At 42.1% G+C, this 16,283-nt stretch overlaps 1 protein-coding gene across 3 annotated transcripts in view; it reads left to right on the forward strand.

Moving 5' to 3' along the window:
• The window catches only part of znf143b (zinc finger protein 143b), a 31,739-nt gene that overhangs the window by 6,361 nt on the left and 9,095 nt on the right, over positions 1-16,283 (forward strand). For all 3 annotated transcript variants that reach the window (XM_015963931.3, XM_015963933.3, XM_054732859.2), the window contains exons 5-12: positions 9,899-10,095; positions 10,315-10,383; positions 12,036-12,152; positions 12,299-12,374; positions 12,533-12,658; positions 15,131-15,310; positions 15,409-15,636; positions 15,715-15,863. In XM_015963931.3, the coding sequence (XP_015819417.1) occupies positions 9,899-10,095; positions 10,315-10,383; positions 12,036-12,152; positions 12,299-12,374; positions 12,533-12,658; positions 15,131-15,310; positions 15,409-15,636; positions 15,715-15,863 (1,142 nt within the window). The remainder of the gene's footprint in view (positions 1-9,898; positions 10,096-10,314; positions 10,384-12,035; positions 12,153-12,298; positions 12,375-12,532; positions 12,659-15,130; positions 15,311-15,408; positions 15,637-15,714; positions 15,864-16,283) is intronic.

Consider the following 16,283-nt stretch of genomic DNA (forward strand, 5'->3'; position numbering starts at 1 on the left):
GGGCCGTTTCAAGACATTTTGGGGGCCAAGGCAAAATGCCCCCCCAACCCCCCCCCCCCCCCATAACTGGGCTCCCCAGAAGCCTCTGTGTAATTCATACCCTCTCCAGTAGTGTTAGTTATACAGCGTTTATACAAGCCCCTCAGACATCACTGACATGTTCTAATATTATCAGATGAAAAACTAAATGATCAGACATGCTGTCTCATCTGCTGCTTTTAGAGCTGAAACAACTAATCGATTTAATCGATTATCATCGATTATCAAAATAGTTAACAACTTTTTTAGTCATCGATTAGTTGTTTAATAATCATATTTTACCGCATAAAGTCTATTTTTAACACAAACTGACATCGGTTACAAGCTGTTAAATTTGCCACCAGTGTGTGGCAGTAATGAGCCACTGATCTACCAGTGGAGCCGTAGAAGAAGAAATGAGCCAATGAGTGCCCTCCGTTTTCATGACGTATCACGTTACTGACGCTCATCTTGCTGTGAGAGATGGCGGAACAAGAGGAAATACGGAAGAAAAATAGAAGCGACAAAACTTTAGAGAAACCCCGGACAAAAACCTCACGAGTATGGGAGCACTTCACTCTAGATGCCTTGAAAAGGCAAAATATGCAAAAACCATCTAGCATGGCACGGAAGCACGATGTCCCTAAGTGAACATTTGAGACGAAAACGTGGGGGCTGATGCAGCAGAGGAAGAGCACCGCGGTCATGTGAGCCGTCATTTGGAAGAGCCAGCCCGGTAAGTAACAGAAAATAAACAAGCTGGACTTATTGTTTTAGCTGAGTTTGTTATAGTGGATGTTAAACATGTTTTTTTGCCGCGTCAGTCTACGGTGTTCTACTTCTGATTGACTAGATGCAATCGTGAATCTCCTCCGTGTTGTGAATCATGCGCTTGCCAAATTCAGCACGTCTGTTTATAAGAATGTTCTCGTTAAGAGAAAAACGGCACAAACCCATAACTATGTTCCTCATTCAAAAAAGGACAACTCTGCCGTGAAAAATATACAGACGAGCTGTGTCCAGGTGAATATAACGCGGCATAGTTGTACGCTTTCAATTTTTAAATACAGGAGAAATTCAGAAAAAGTCATTTTTTTACTATTAAAAGGCTGTTTTACTGTCTAACGCTGTAAAACGCCTCACAACACATTTTTATCATGTTTCTTAAACAGTATTACACAAAATAAACATTTTTCACATTTCTCTAGCTAATTTAAACACTCCCGACTCAAAGTAAAAACCTCATGAGCTTCTTACTTAGAGCTTTTTAATAGTAAAAAAATTAGACTTTTTTTCTGAATATCTCCTGTTGCAGGCTATTTTGTAGAACGTAACCCTCAAAATAAATGATCACTGTATATTGTTAATTAATTCAAATAATATAATATTGATTTAGTGTTGTAGTGTGTGTGCTGCTTTATTTTATATGTGTACTTATTTCAGTCTATTTGTGTTTCTTATGCAGAAAAAAAACAAGCAACGATGGACAACTACATGGGGAACAAGACACTCACCCCCCAGCAATTCATACCACTTACAAACTCAATTCTAAACATGCTGGTAAAAGACATGAGGCCACTATCCATGGTGGAAGGAGCAGGCTTCCAGCTAATGCTAAAAAATTATTCTGGACTGATATTTTGCACTGTTTAGCTCATTTTATACTGCTGACTGTGTTCATGTGCAATAAAATAGATTGCAGTCAACTGCACAATTCTCTTATGTTTTTTTTTCTTAACTGAAATGCATCCATCACTTGTATAGGTTAAATAGCTAAACAATAACAAACCGATTAATCGATTAATCGAAAAAATAATCGACAGATTAATCGATTATGAAAATAATCGTTAGTTGCAGCCCTAGCTGCTTTTCTAAACTTGCAAAAAGTAACAAAACCATCTGAAAGCCACTATTTGTGGATTCTCTGAAAGTTTCCATGGAGTGTGTGACAACTTATGTTTTCATTGATCCTATCTTCTAATCTCACAGCTGAAACAAGCATCCTTAATAATCTGTGCACAGGAAGCTTACCGATGCTGTAGTAAAACAAAAGGTATAATAATTTATTATTAATAAAACCTTGTTGCAGCACTAAAGCATAAAAATGAGATTTTGCATTAAATATGCAAAATATTTACACATGAATTGTTTTAGAGCCCTTTTATTGGCAGAATCTGATATTAATTTAGTTCTTACAAAAAATTGGGTCCCAACATGGTTTGTGTGGCGTTGCCATAGTGTGATGTCATAGGCACAGATCCCCTGTCCTCTTGTTTGGAAATGGAAATATGATCACCCTATATTAAACAAACTGTCCACCCGGGCTTTTGCGCTGCACAGAGACGCTTCGCTGCCTATGACTGAACGTCAGTTGAGAGTCAGTCTCATGCAGACTGACCAATGAAGAGAGGGCCTCAAGTTAAGACCCTCTCCTCATTGGTCAGTCCACACGAGGTGGGTCAAAGGTTACTCTGGGCGGGTTACCTGTTGTCAGGCATTCAAGTATTGAGTATATTTACTGCATATTACAGTAATATATTCTGTATGTGACCACATTATGGTGATCCTCGGGTCGTGATGATGGAGCCCTTGAATATTGTTGCCCAGGGTACAACAAAGTGTTAATCTGGCCCTGGTTCCGCCGTCACATTCCCGCAGAAACTGGTTGATCACACCGGGGCCAGACTACTAGCATGTGGTTTTACAACCACAATGTCCTCGGAAGCAAAAACGCTTTTAAAAGGGAGGGAGGAGTCCTAACTGTTGCTGCAGGCGTGTTGTGTGAGAGTGCAGTTATATACTGGTTAATATATTTTTGGGTTCAGTTGCTTTCATGTGACCTAATGTGAGTCTATTTGGGATCATTGGAATGATCAGCAGCATTTCTTTTTTTTTAAACAATGATTTATTAAGTTTTTAGAACAACACAAATAACTACAAATCAGCACAGCCAGATACAAATAAGAAAAGGAAAAACAAATACAGGTACATGAGTTACAAATATATATATATGTCTGGGTCAAAATACGTACAGCGTTTCACATTTGAAGTCAAGCGAAAGTAACGGGGGGGGGGGGGGGGATGCAGACATTAATCATGATGTTTAAAAGCAAAATGTGACCCCCCTTTATGTAATAACACAGCAAGGTCACGAAGTAAGTGATCAAGCAACGGCTGCCATGTCCTACAGAATGCATTACAATTGCCCTTTATGACGGCACTGAGGCGCTCCATTGGCAGCACCTTAAACATTTCTCTGTACCATTGTGTAACAGTGGGAGGCTGTATCCGAATCCATTGAAACAGTGCACATCGCCTCGCTAAATGTAAAAGTTTACCTAACAAGAGCATCTGTACAGAAGACAGAGAGCCCTTCTATAGACAGACCCAGAACGAACAGCACAGGGTTCAGTGGGATCGTTTGATGAAATATGGAGCGAAGCTCTATAGCAATATTTTCCCAAAATCTAAAAATTAAAGGACATTGCCATATGCAATGATAATATGTCCCCACACCCGTATTGCACTTTACACAAAGAGGAGAAATCTGAGGATGAATTTTATTTAGAAACTCTGGCGTTCGCTGGAGTCTATGTAAAATTCTGTAATGGCTTTCCTGGAGTCTGTTACATGAAAACAATTTCTTGGCAGATCTAAAAGTTTTGGACCATGCTTCTGTACTAAGCTGAACTTTGAGGTCGGTCTCCCACCGAACCCTGGCCTTATCAGTGGTCACAAAATTCGAAGACAATAATTTCCCATAACAAAGAGAGATAAATTTCTTTTTTGTGATTATTTCCTCATTAAATTTAAGAAGAAAGCTTTCAATAGGATTTAAAACTGGCTGATTGGCTGGAAATTTAAGGGAATTTACAAAATGTCTTACTTGTAGGAACCCAAAAAAGTGTTTATGTGGTAAATTATACTTAATTTGAATTTGATTAAAGGCCATAAAACTACCCCTATCAAACAGATCGCAAATAAATCTTATATTTTTAGAGTGCCAAACATCAAATATACTAATGCCAATACCTGGGGGGAAAGCTTTATTCCTAATTAGAGGCTGCAGTGCACTAGAAAAACCTCTTCTTCTGACGTGGGCAGCAATATAATGCCAAACCTTAAGTGTAGACATCAAAATAAAATTATTTCTGACACCAAGAGGAAGGTCAGCCAGATCAATAGATAAGAGACTAAGAGGCGATAGAGGGTCACAGCACCAAGTATCCACTGGTGGCTCATCTGGGTACAAAAAGGAGTGTAACCACCCTGAAATTATTTGTGCATGGCAAGCCCAGTAATAATATAAGAAGTTAGGAAGTGCCTGCCCCCCCTCATCTGTAGGTAGTTGTAAAATCTGTATCTTAAGTCTAGATTTCTTCCCATGCCATATAAATTTAGAAAGATATCCCTCAATCTCTGAGAATGTTTTCCTGTTGATCCTGAGAGGCAACATTTGTATGGGATATAATATTCTGGGTAAAACATTCATTTTGATTAAACTTATTCTACCCATCCAAGACAGGGGGAGATCAAACCACCTATTGAGGTCATTTTTAATTGAAGCCACAATAGGCTTAAAGTTCAACTTGTACAGCTCAGTTGTATCTGCGGACACCCTGATACCTAAATATGTAAAACCTGTGGTTGACCACCTGAAAGGAAAATTAGGAGGAATGTCCCACCTCCCCCCATCACCCAGTGGCAAAGCTTCAGATTTATCATAATTTATTTTGTACCCTGAAAAAAGGCCAAATTGATTAATGATATGTGTCAGTGCAGGAATAGAGGTTTCTGGCTTAGTGAGAAAGAGCAACACGTCATCCGCGTAAAGGGAAATTCTGTATTCAGTATTTAACAAGGTTACCCCACAGATCTCAGGGTCAATTCTTACAGCCTCTGCCAGCGGCTCCAATGCTAGTGCAAACAGCAAGGGAGAAAGGGGGCATCCCTGACGCGTTCCTCTACCCAGTGGGAAAGCATCTGAAACCGAGCCGTTAACCAGTACCCTTGCAGCTGGGGCCTCATACAGCAGTTTGACCCACTTGACAAACTCAGATCCCAACCCAAATCTTTCCAAAACATCAAATAGATACTCCCATTCCACCCGATCAAATGCTTTTTCAGCATCCAATGAAATTGCAAGAGCCCTATAATTAGTGTTCTGAGAGAACTGCACAATATTTATGAGTCGACGTACATTGGAGCGGGAGTATCTATTTTTGACAAAACCCGTTTGGTCAGGCTTTATCAGAACTGGCAGAACCTCCTCCAATCGTCTAGATAAAATTTTGGACAAAATCTTGCAATCTACACCGAGTAAACTTATAGGTCTGTAAGATGTACATAGATCTGCAGGTTTGTCCTTCTTTAAAATCAGGGATATATGGGCAAGGTTTAAGGTGGGTGGGAGTGTGCCCCTCTCAAGAGATTCTATATACTTGTTCAATAAAGGATCCACCATGTGTTTGGCCATTTTTTTTTATAAAACTCTGGCCCAAACCCATCAGGGCCTGGAGCTTTTCCACTCTGTAAGGATTTGATTGCATCTAAAACCTCCTGCGTCCTAATAGGACTGCAAAGATCTAATCGACTTTCCTCTGATAGTACAGGAAGATTAACTTTATCAAGAAACGGTTTCCTAACGTCTGCAGTATTTTGACACTCAGGTGAATATAAGTCCTGATAGAACTCTTTCATTATTTTGCTGATGTACTTAGTCTCAAATTGTAAAACACCATTCTTATCTTTTAGAGAGGGTATTGCATAAGAGCCCTTTTTCCCCTGGGCAAGTCGGGCAAGTAAGCGTCCAGGTTTGTTGCCCGATTCAAATAATCTATGCTTTGCATAAAACATTGCAGTTTCTGCTTTCTGAGTTAGTAGTTGGTCCAGGGCTGATCTAACTGCATCCAATTTTTTAAGCACAGAAACAGACGAGGATTTCTTAAACTCTCTCTCCAAATTAGTAATATCGCGTTCAAGTACTAATTGTTTGGCTAAGTTGCTCTTCTTTTTCGCTGAGGTGAAAGAGATAATAGAGCCCCTGAGAAATGCCTTACCTGCCTCCCATAGAGTAGAAGCACTAACCCCTGGTAAGTCATTTGTAGAGAGAAAAAGTTCCCACTGATCTTCTAAGTATTTAACAAATTCAGGGTCACTAAGGAGAGCTGGATTTAGCCGCCAGTGTCTAGACAAAGGATCATAATAAGGTGGTAAGAACTCTATTGAGACTGAGGAGTGGTCTGAGAGAGTGCATGTGTTGATCAAACAACCCCGAGTTCTCTCAAGGGCAGATCTAGAAACAAACACGTAATCAATTCTGGAAAAAGAAAAATGGGGGCGTGAGTAAAATGTAAAGTCCTTCACATGCGGATTACAAACTCTCCAGGCATCAAAAAGACCAAGATCTGAGCAGACGTCCATTGTAGCCTTTGCCATCTTTGAAGGCGGTTGACATTTTGGTGGATTATAATCAGTTTCAGGATTCAAACCACAGTTGAAATCCCCACCAATTATTACGTGACTTGGACAAACAGAGGAAGTTTTCGCCAGAAAGTTTGAGTAAAACGATCTATCAAAAGTATTTGGTGCATAAACACTTCCCAATAGAATTTGTTCCCCATATAACAGCCCAGTTATCAGAATAAATCGTCCGTCCGTATCCCTTACAATAGCATTTAGAGTGAACGGTAGATTTTTATGGATCAATATTGCAACCCCTCTACTTTTAGAGTTAAAAGAAGAAAAATAAATTTGTCCCACCCAATCACGCTTGAGTTTTAAGTGTTCAGAATCTGTGAGGTGGGTCTCTTGCAGTAATGCAATCTGCACTCTATCTTTTTTGAGTGAGGAAACTATTTTGCGTCTCTTAACGTGGTTAATTCCCTTGACATTGAGAGTCATAATTTTAATGTTACTCACTGTATAAGATGTCAGTCATTGGACAAAAATCGTCAACCCAAAATAAAACAGAAAGAACCATCATAATAAACACACTGTAAAAGATTTAACCCATGACCTGGACTGGCCGTGCTGACATGAACAAAACCATCGTAAACGAATGACAAGGAAACCTTCACACACAACAAATTGCATACGAATATAGGAATTAGGATAGACATCAAAATATCACAAAACAAAAACAAACACACACACACACACAAAAAAAAAAAAAGGAAATCAAGAACGAAAGAGCCACCCACTGGGTGGTATTACAAGACCAGTGTAGCCAAAAGAAGTTTCACTCCACGGGGGAAAAACAAAACAGAACCCCACCCCCGCTTCCCAAACCTGGATAAGATCAGGTTACTGTCAGTTGTGAAAAAAAGAGAAAAACTGAAGACTGAGTAAACAATTAATACTTTATACTAGATATTGGCCCTAAAGCCATTTTAGGAACAAAAGACGAACAAACCTCTATTTTCCCTTTAAACTGTCTCTCTTCCCTCAGGCTGCATTAAACATATTGGACTTACGCATCCTGTGGCGTGCTGAATCCATGCCATGTTCCAAGTTAAATCCAACAGTGCCACAGTTTGTACAGGACAAGTATCAGTTGTCTTTTAATCCAGCGCATTGATGAAACTTTGTGCATCTTTAGGCGAATCAAACTTATGCTCAGTGCCATTATGATTCAACACGAGCGTCGCTGGGTAGCACATTCTGAAGCGAATGCCCTTGTCAATTAACGCACGACAGGAAGCATTAAATCCCCGTCGTTTCTCACGGATCGCGTAGGAAAAGTCCTGGTGTATAAAGATCCGCTGTCCCTCGTAGTGAAGTTCTGGCGCCGCTCTCGCTGCTGCCATGATCCGCTGTTTGTCTCTGGAGTTATGGAGCTTAATAATCACCGGCCTGGGGCGAGTACCTCGCGGGCCGAGGCCCCGGTGTGCACTATCAATTTTAATGCAGGCTTTACCCGTGGAGCTGTTGCCCAGCCCAAGCGTAGCAGGTAGCCAGGTTTCAAAAAACTAAGCAGGACTCTCACCCTCCGCGCCTTCTTTCAGATTAATAATGCGGATGTTGTCGTGCCTGCTGCGGTTCTCTAAGTCATCCAAGCCTTTTGCCATGATCTTAATCTTCCCCTCAGCTTCAACAAGTCTTCCCGCGAGGTCATTCACCCCATCTTCCACATCAGAGATTCTCTGCTCTGCCTCCGTGACGCGCTTGGAGACACTTTCCAGCGAGGACGAAATTTTCTCCAGCGTCCCGGACAGTGTAGACAGTTTTTGATCAATTACCTCACTGGTGCTATTAGTCACCTCACGGATGAGAGCTGCGGTGTCCACCGGGGGCGAGGGCTGGTCGCCCATTGCTACTAGCATGTCCGTTTGGCTAGCACTGTTGTTCATCATGGCGGCCGTCGTCTTTCGAGTCTGTATCTTCGTCTGTTTCGACATTACTTGTCATCCAAAAAGCGTAATTATGGCTGTTGCGTATTCCTATAACTCTCAGTCAGTATTTTAGATAAAAATATAGACAGTATCGCGCATAACACTGTAAAAAATACAGGTGGGAGCGGGAGCACAGTGAAAACACGTCTTCTAGCCAACCATCTTCACCGGAAGATGAAAAAAGGTCCGAATCAGCAGCATTTCTTGATGTGACTTTATGGCAGTTGCCCAGGGCATCGTCACAAGGAGGATGGCATTCATTTACTTTTGTTTTATTTGGTATTTTTTCTGTCATTTTTGGAAATAGTGATCAATTTTGATTAATTCACAGCCTATGTTTAATTACATTTAAAAAATAGTTGTTTGACATCCCCAGTTATAATAAATGTCAACAGATGAGATCAAACAAAACAGATGAGAATTGCCCTTAAGCTGTTTAACTTGGACCAAGCATTTTAGGTCACAGATAGATGTAGCTTATAGGGTCTCTGTCTATACACCTTATAAGACAATTTAGGTGATGGCATGTTGTTTTTCTGCTATTGAACTGTTTTCTAATAATGTTGTGTTAAATAAAGTGAAGGAAGGAGAGAAATAACGTTTCCCTAGCAGTTTTTAAAAATTTCCCCATGTAATCCGATTAATCGATTAATCGTGTCGAGACCCCGTCCGATTAATCGATTATCCAAATAATCGTTTGTTGCAGCCCTAGTGCTCGATATATTTTTAAATCTCTGGAGTGTATTTTATAATGTAAACAATAATCTTAACTCAAGGATAAGCTGTTCTTGATCTCATCCATCCATTTTCTTCTGCTTATCTGGGTTTGGGTCGCAGGGCAGTAGCCTAAGCAGACTTACCTCTCCCCAGCTACTTGGGCTGGCTCCACCGGAGGGATCCCAAAGGTTCCTGGCCAGCCGAGAGACATGGTCCCACCATCACGTCCAGGGTCTTCCTTTAGGTCTCCTCCTGGTTGGACATGCCTGGAAAACCACCAGGGAGGCATCCAGGAGGCATCCTAATCAGATGCCTGAGCCACCTCAACTGGCTCCTCTTGATGTGGAGGAGCAGCGGATCTACTTCCAGCCCCTCCCGGATGACTGAGCTTCTCACCCAATCTCTAAGGGAGAGCCCAGCCACCCTGTACTTATTTTGGCCGCTTGTATCTGCGATCTCATTCTTTCAGTCACTACCCAAAGCTCGTGACCATAGGTGAGGGTGGGAACGTAGATCAGCCGGTAAATCGAGCGCTTCGCTTTCCAACTCGCCTCTTTCTTCACCATGACAGACCGGTACAATGCCCACATCACTGCAAACGCATCACCAATCCCCCTGTCCTTGTACATATGACTAAATGAGGTCTTAAATGTTGATGATTTCTTTCAGGAAATAAGATTTTCTCTCTGAGTTTTTTTTTTTATCAGGATCGAAGCCTAGTTACTTTTTTATTTTGATCATTAATGTTCTTGGTGTTTTTCCGCATACAGAAACGTATGACCAGAGTGGCTTGCAGGAGGTCCAGTTGGAGGATGGAAGCACCGCCTACATCCAGCACACGGTGCACATGCCTCAGCCCAGCACCATCCTGGCCATCCAGGCTGACGGTACCATTGCCGATCTGCAGGCTGAAGCCACAGCCATCGACCCTGAAACCATCAGTGTTCTTGAGCAATATAGTACCAAGGTTGGTTTAAAATCTTGTTTCATGTGGAATACAGTCAGATTCAGCATCTCCCTTCCTCTGTGTGTTCCGAGTTATTTTTTGTGGAAAATAATAATTTATTTGTCTGCGATGGAAGAAAATATTTTAATTGAACATACAGACACATTCACGTTTACAGATTTTTAAAGTGTATTCTTTCCAACAAACTAATGACAAAATGTCTGCTGTTTCTCCTGTCAGGTGGAGAACATAGAAAACCCTTTGGGGCCCTTTGGCCAAATGGAAGCAGACAGCAGTGTCCACATGCGGGTAAAGTGTTTTTCAGTTAAAGGTGTAGTAGAATTTTAACCACGTTCAGCTTGTTGTTCCAAAGAACACGGCTTTGGGTACGCTACGTTTTGACGTACCGTACCAAAAGCCTGTGCTGTCTCAGAAAAGCTGCTTTAGCGTGTAAAGCTTAGACGCAGACCCTAATTTAGCATGTCCCAACCCACTTCTGCATCATCACTATACTACATAACAATGCTAGCCTGAGCTACCGCTAACGCTGGCATGAGCTACTACTAGCATTCTTGTGGGACCTCAGGGAAAACAAGACTGTTGGAGCACATGTGTAATGTTCAGGATGTCCTGGGAATATGCAGAATATGAATGAGTGCCAGACAGATCCATAGACAGACAAGAGTTTGTAGCATCAGGATGTCACAGAGCCATCTGGGTCAACCGCTCAATCAGCACAAAGTCATTTCATATTCATGTTCTGGCTGAGCTGGGCGGGGCAAACCAGTCCTTCCACTGCAGGACTTTATTATGGGGTTCTCTTTGGACATTTATCTGAGATCCTAACAAAAATTCCAAGTGTTATATAGAGCTCCGGGAGTTGACGTCACTTCTCCCAGCAGGCAACAGTTCAAATCAAACGGCGCCATCTTGGCAGGCAGAAGCCCGCAGCTGGGCTATTTGTTATTGTCAGAAAAGCCAATCAAACGGTAAATATGGTAGATTCCTGTTGCGCCCCAGGATGCAGAACAGACGCGGACGAGATGAGGGAAGAGCCTTCTACAGGATTCCCCAAGATCCGGAGCACCGCAAACGTTGGATTTTATTTTTTAGAAGCTGGTAAGAACACCTGTTTCATTTGTAAGGACACATTTAAAATGTGTTATTTCAAGCTGTATTTGCTCCAACATTTTACATGATGACACACATAAAAGGTGCCTGAGATTACAGAAGTCTGCCATCTCCTGGCAGAATGACTGAACTGTGGCTCGTTACAGTCAGAAATGGTGCTTGTCACAATTTTGCACCTTTGGCATCTAAAGAGTTAAGTGATGCAAGTTGACGGCTCTGTTTTGCATCTGTTTTAAGAAAATACTGAAGTTATTTTTCTGAGGTTCATGAACACACACGACGTTTCACACAGACATAACCTTGCAACGGGCTGTTGCTAATGGTAACAAAAATCTCCACTTACCCTCCCGGTGACAACAGCGCTGTCCTTTGCAGGAAGAATCCAGATCTGGATACCGACAACAAACCCTGACTGAGTCCATTTGTATCCCTCCAGGCTTTTATATGCTCTTAGCGACGCTCCGGAGTAGGACGAGGGACAATTAACAAGGAAATTATAAATGTCAGGGTATCTCATATCCGGTAAGAGGTCCGCTCCGACAGCTTCTGGCGTTTTTAAAAAGTATCCCAGGGGCACGGTAAGGGTCAGAGATGTTTAGTCTATTTAATTTCTGGCTATATAAAACGATTTATTCCGTTTTAAAGTGTGAAGTAAACTCCGACGGAGTAAAATCCAAGCCGATCCCGTTCATTTTGTTTACCTTTGTTGCCTGCCAACATGGCGTCTACTCTCTGAGAGTCACGTGATGTCCGGAGCTCTATAGAAGCTCAAAGAGCAGTTTCCACTTCTTCGATCCAATATTCAGTCCCAGTATGCCTCCTGTGTTTAGATAGTGCTACAGGGTCAGGACCACAGGCCAGCAAGAGTGTCCCATGTAGGAGAGAAGTCCTTCCACTGTGATTATGAAGGCTGTGGAAAGCTCTACACCACTGCCCACCACCTCAAGGTAAACCAACGTGCAGATCGTGTTAGTATTAGTGAACCCTTTGCTTCTAGTTATATGTTATTGTCTGAAGATCCTTACAGGATATTTCCTCAGTGTCCTGCTGTGAGAGCGTAACTGTTAAATGTTTGTTTACATTTTTTCAACAGGTACATGAGCGCTCCCACACAGGTGACAAACCATACATCTGTGAATTTCGTGGCTGTGGGAAGAAGTTTGCAACAGGTAGACAATTATTGTTCGATATTTTTTGCACTTTGATTTGACAGATAGCGTTTTTAGGGGTGTTTGTTTATCGCTTTTCTTCTCATCAAATCCTCAGTTTTGGTTGTTGAAATGTATTATCTGATTTTCAAAACCTTTAATCTTTGTGGTCATTTCAGGTTATGGACTGAAGAGTCACTCACGCACACACACCGGGGAAAAGCCATACAGATGTCAGGAGATGAACTGCTGCAAGTCCTTTAAAACCTCTGGAGACCTTCAAAAGCACACAAGGACTCATACAGGTACACACCTGGAAACATTAGTCTTTAAAGCTGCCATCTTGTACTCTGCCCAAGCAAACTAAAACCTCACACACTCGTTAATAATTAGCTGTGGTGACGGCAGGCATTCTCTGGTATGGTTTCAGTGGACTTCTGCAAAAATAGCTATTTGTTGAATTGATGATGGGAGAGCCAGAGCACTGCTCAAAGCCTTCTCCAGCACATCCCAAAAATTCCCAGTGGGATTAAGGTTCGGGCTCTGGAGGTCGATACACATGTGATGATCTCTCATGCTTCCTGAACCACCTTTTCTTTATTTGAGCCGGATGAATCTTGGTGTTAACGTCTTGGAATTAGGGCTGCAACAACGAATCGATAAATTCGATGAAAATCGATTACTAAAAGCGTTGGCAACGAATTGCGTCATCGATTCGTTGTGTTGCGCAACTCTTCCAAAAGCCCCCCCCCCCTCCCGCCCGCCGTTGCACGCAGACCGGTGGAGAGCCGGCAGGTGTTTGTAAGAGGAACATGGCAGAAGCAGCGAGACCCCAAAAAAGTAAAAACTTCTAAAGTTTGGGAGCATTTTCAGTTAAATCAGGCGAAGACATGCAATGTTTGTAGGTCAGACTTAGCATGGCACGGGGATACTACGGTGATGATGCAGCGTCTTAAACGCAAGCATGTCAGAATCATCAGCGAGGAAGGAGAGAGCTCGGTGTCCGGGTAAGTTAAAAACTTTTCAAATGTGATTCACCCAAGCCCCGGATTATTACACACGCTAGACATGCCCTAAGCTCTTAAAAAAAGTCTATAAAATTGTAAGCGCGACGCTATTAGATGGGGGGGGGGGACTCGCGCCGCTGCGAACCGGTTCCGCCGTCACATTTCCGCAGAAACTGGTTATTACACCGGGGCCAGACTACTAACATGTGGCTTTACAACCACAATGTCCTCAGAAGCGAAAACGCTCTTAAAAGGGAGGGAGGAGTCCTAACTGTTGCTGCAGGCGTGTTGTGTGAGAGTGCAGTTATATACTGGTTAATATATTTTTGGGTTCAGTTGCTTTCATGTGGCCTAATGTGAGTCTATTTGGGATCATTGGAATGATCAGCAACATTTCTTGATGTGACTTTATGGCAGTTGCCCAGGGCATCATCGCAAGGAGGATGGCATTCATTTACTTTTGTTTTATTTGGTATTGTTTCAGTCATTTTTGGAAATAGTGATTAATTTTGATTAATTCACAGCCTATGTTTAATTACATTTAAAAATTAGTTGTTTGACATCCCCAATTATAATAAATGTCTACAGATGAGATCAAACAAAACGGATGAGAATTGCCCTTAAAGAGCAAGTCACCCCCAAATAAACTTTTTTTTGCTGATAAACTAAATAAACGAGTGTCTAATTGTGCTGCAGACACGTGTCATCAATAATTTGGCACTTCATTGCATCTTAGTTAAAATTTAAATATTCTGCCTCAAACTGGCAGTGTTGTGCCATTGTCAGGTAAAAACTCTGCACTGTATTTTAATTTAAATCTGCCACCGCTATTGGCTAAGAAGTATGCTATGATGTAAACTGGTACATTATGATGTCACAATGCTGTTGTGAGCCTGAGTGTGTGTGTATTTGTTAGCGGCTCCGCCCTCTCGGTCTGCTAGGCAACAGCATGTGTTGCATTTTTCAAACATGAAGCGGGAGTGGAGTTAGACTCTGGTAGGGGTTGACTTGCTCTTTAAGCTGTTTAACTTGGACCAAGCATTTTAGGTCACAGATAGGTGTAGCTTAGGGTCTCTGTCTATACACCTTATAAGACAATTTAGGTGATGGCATGTTGTTTTTCTGCTATTGAACTGTTTTCTAATAATGGCGTGTTTAATAAAGTGAAGGAAGGAGAAAAATAACGTTTCCCTAGCAGTTTTTAAAAATGTCCCTATGTAATCCGATTAATCGATTAATCGTGTCGAGACCCCATACGATTAATCGATTATCCAAATAATCGTTTGTTGCAGCCCTACTTGGAATACATCTTATTTGTACAATGCTAAATCCAGATGGGCAGTACTGGGACTGACTGCAGCCTGCTGCTGATTACAGATATTTGAACTTGTTTAAAACAAAGAACCCTTTCTGAGGAGTGCGTGGCATCGAAATGATCATATTTTGGTCCAAAATAGTCACATGCCACTGGTTTCTAAAACAGCAAAGTGTGTTGATGCTCGAAGGTTGGCTAGAGACCACGGGTGTGTTGGATGTAGATGATATTTTCTACAGCAAAGTGCTGAAGGGAAGGAACCCTAACCCTGACCTGATAGAAACTAAAAACAGCACATCTGCAGAATTATAAGGACATGGAGTATTTCAGCATCTCATTTAGGAAAACCCGAGGTTTCTTTAGCTTCATTAGAAGTTTCTGTGTTGTATGGAGATTTATTTGGATGAAACTACTGCTTAATGTTTGTTTTTGTCCTTTGTTTTGTTGTCTGACAGGTGAAAAGCCTTTCAAGTGCCCAGTTGACGGCTGCGGCAGGTCGTTTACCACCTCCAACATCCGCAAAGTTCACATCCGAACACACACGGGTGAGCGGCCATACTACTGCTCTGAGCCTACCTGTGGACGCACGTTCGCCAGTGCCACCAATTACAAGAACCATATGAGGATTCACACCGGTGGGGCCCTTCGTAAACATCATATGTTTATGTCCTAAAATGAGATTTATTCATTTGTTTTGCAGCTTTTTGTGCTAAAGTGTGTTTTTTGCCTGCAGGGGAGAAACCATACGTGTGCACAGTACCTGGGTGTGAAAAGCGCTTCACAGAATACTCCAGCCTTTATAAACACCACGTTGTACACACACCTTGTAAACCTTACAACTGTAATCACTGTGGGAAGACCTACAAGCAGATCTCCACACTCGCCATGCACAAACGCACAGCTCACAATGACACCGAGCCCATTGAGGAGGAGCAGGAGGCGTACTTTGAACCTCCAGCAGGTCGGTAAAGATACTCAGGAGCAAAGGCTCCTAGCCTTGTGTTTGCAGCTTTGATTCATTCAACAATTCATCTTTCAGATGCCATAGATGATCCAAATGTAAGCTACACTCCAGCTGTAGTTGAAGCGGATGATTCTGGCTCAGAGCAGGTTCCTGTGGAGTCGTCAGACTTGGTTGGTCAGGAGCATGTCGCCTTGGTAACTCAGGAAGATGGGACACAACAGCAGGTAAAAATAAAGTAGTCTTATTCCATTTTTGCTTCTTTTTAAAACACAGGAAAGGTTCTTCTTTACCTTGCTGACGTACGTTTCGTTTGCCGACTGCAAAACATCCTCAGAGCTGATGCTGAACATCGGAGAGGGGAGAGCGGGCAGTAGAGGGCGACAACGTCCTCTGCTGCCCGCAGATAAACGGAGTAGGAAGTGACGCCACCATCAGCGTCAGCTCAGAGGAAGTTTTGCAGTCGACAAACGAAACGTACGTCAGCAAGGTAAAGAAGAACCTTTCCTGTGTTTTAAAAAGAATTAGAAACTAAACACAGTAAGAACACACCAAAGATGTATAAAGTAGTCTTATTCCTGCGGTGTTATCACAGTGCATACGTTCCTCCTAACAGACTGTTTACTGATGCTTCACCCTGAAAACAG

This window comes from Nothobranchius furzeri, chromosome 4 (genome assembly GCF_043380555.1).
Source record: "Nothobranchius furzeri strain GRZ-AD chromosome 4, NfurGRZ-RIMD1, whole genome shotgun sequence".
NCBI lineage: Eukaryota > Metazoa > Chordata > Actinopteri > Cyprinodontiformes > Nothobranchiidae > Nothobranchius > Nothobranchius furzeri.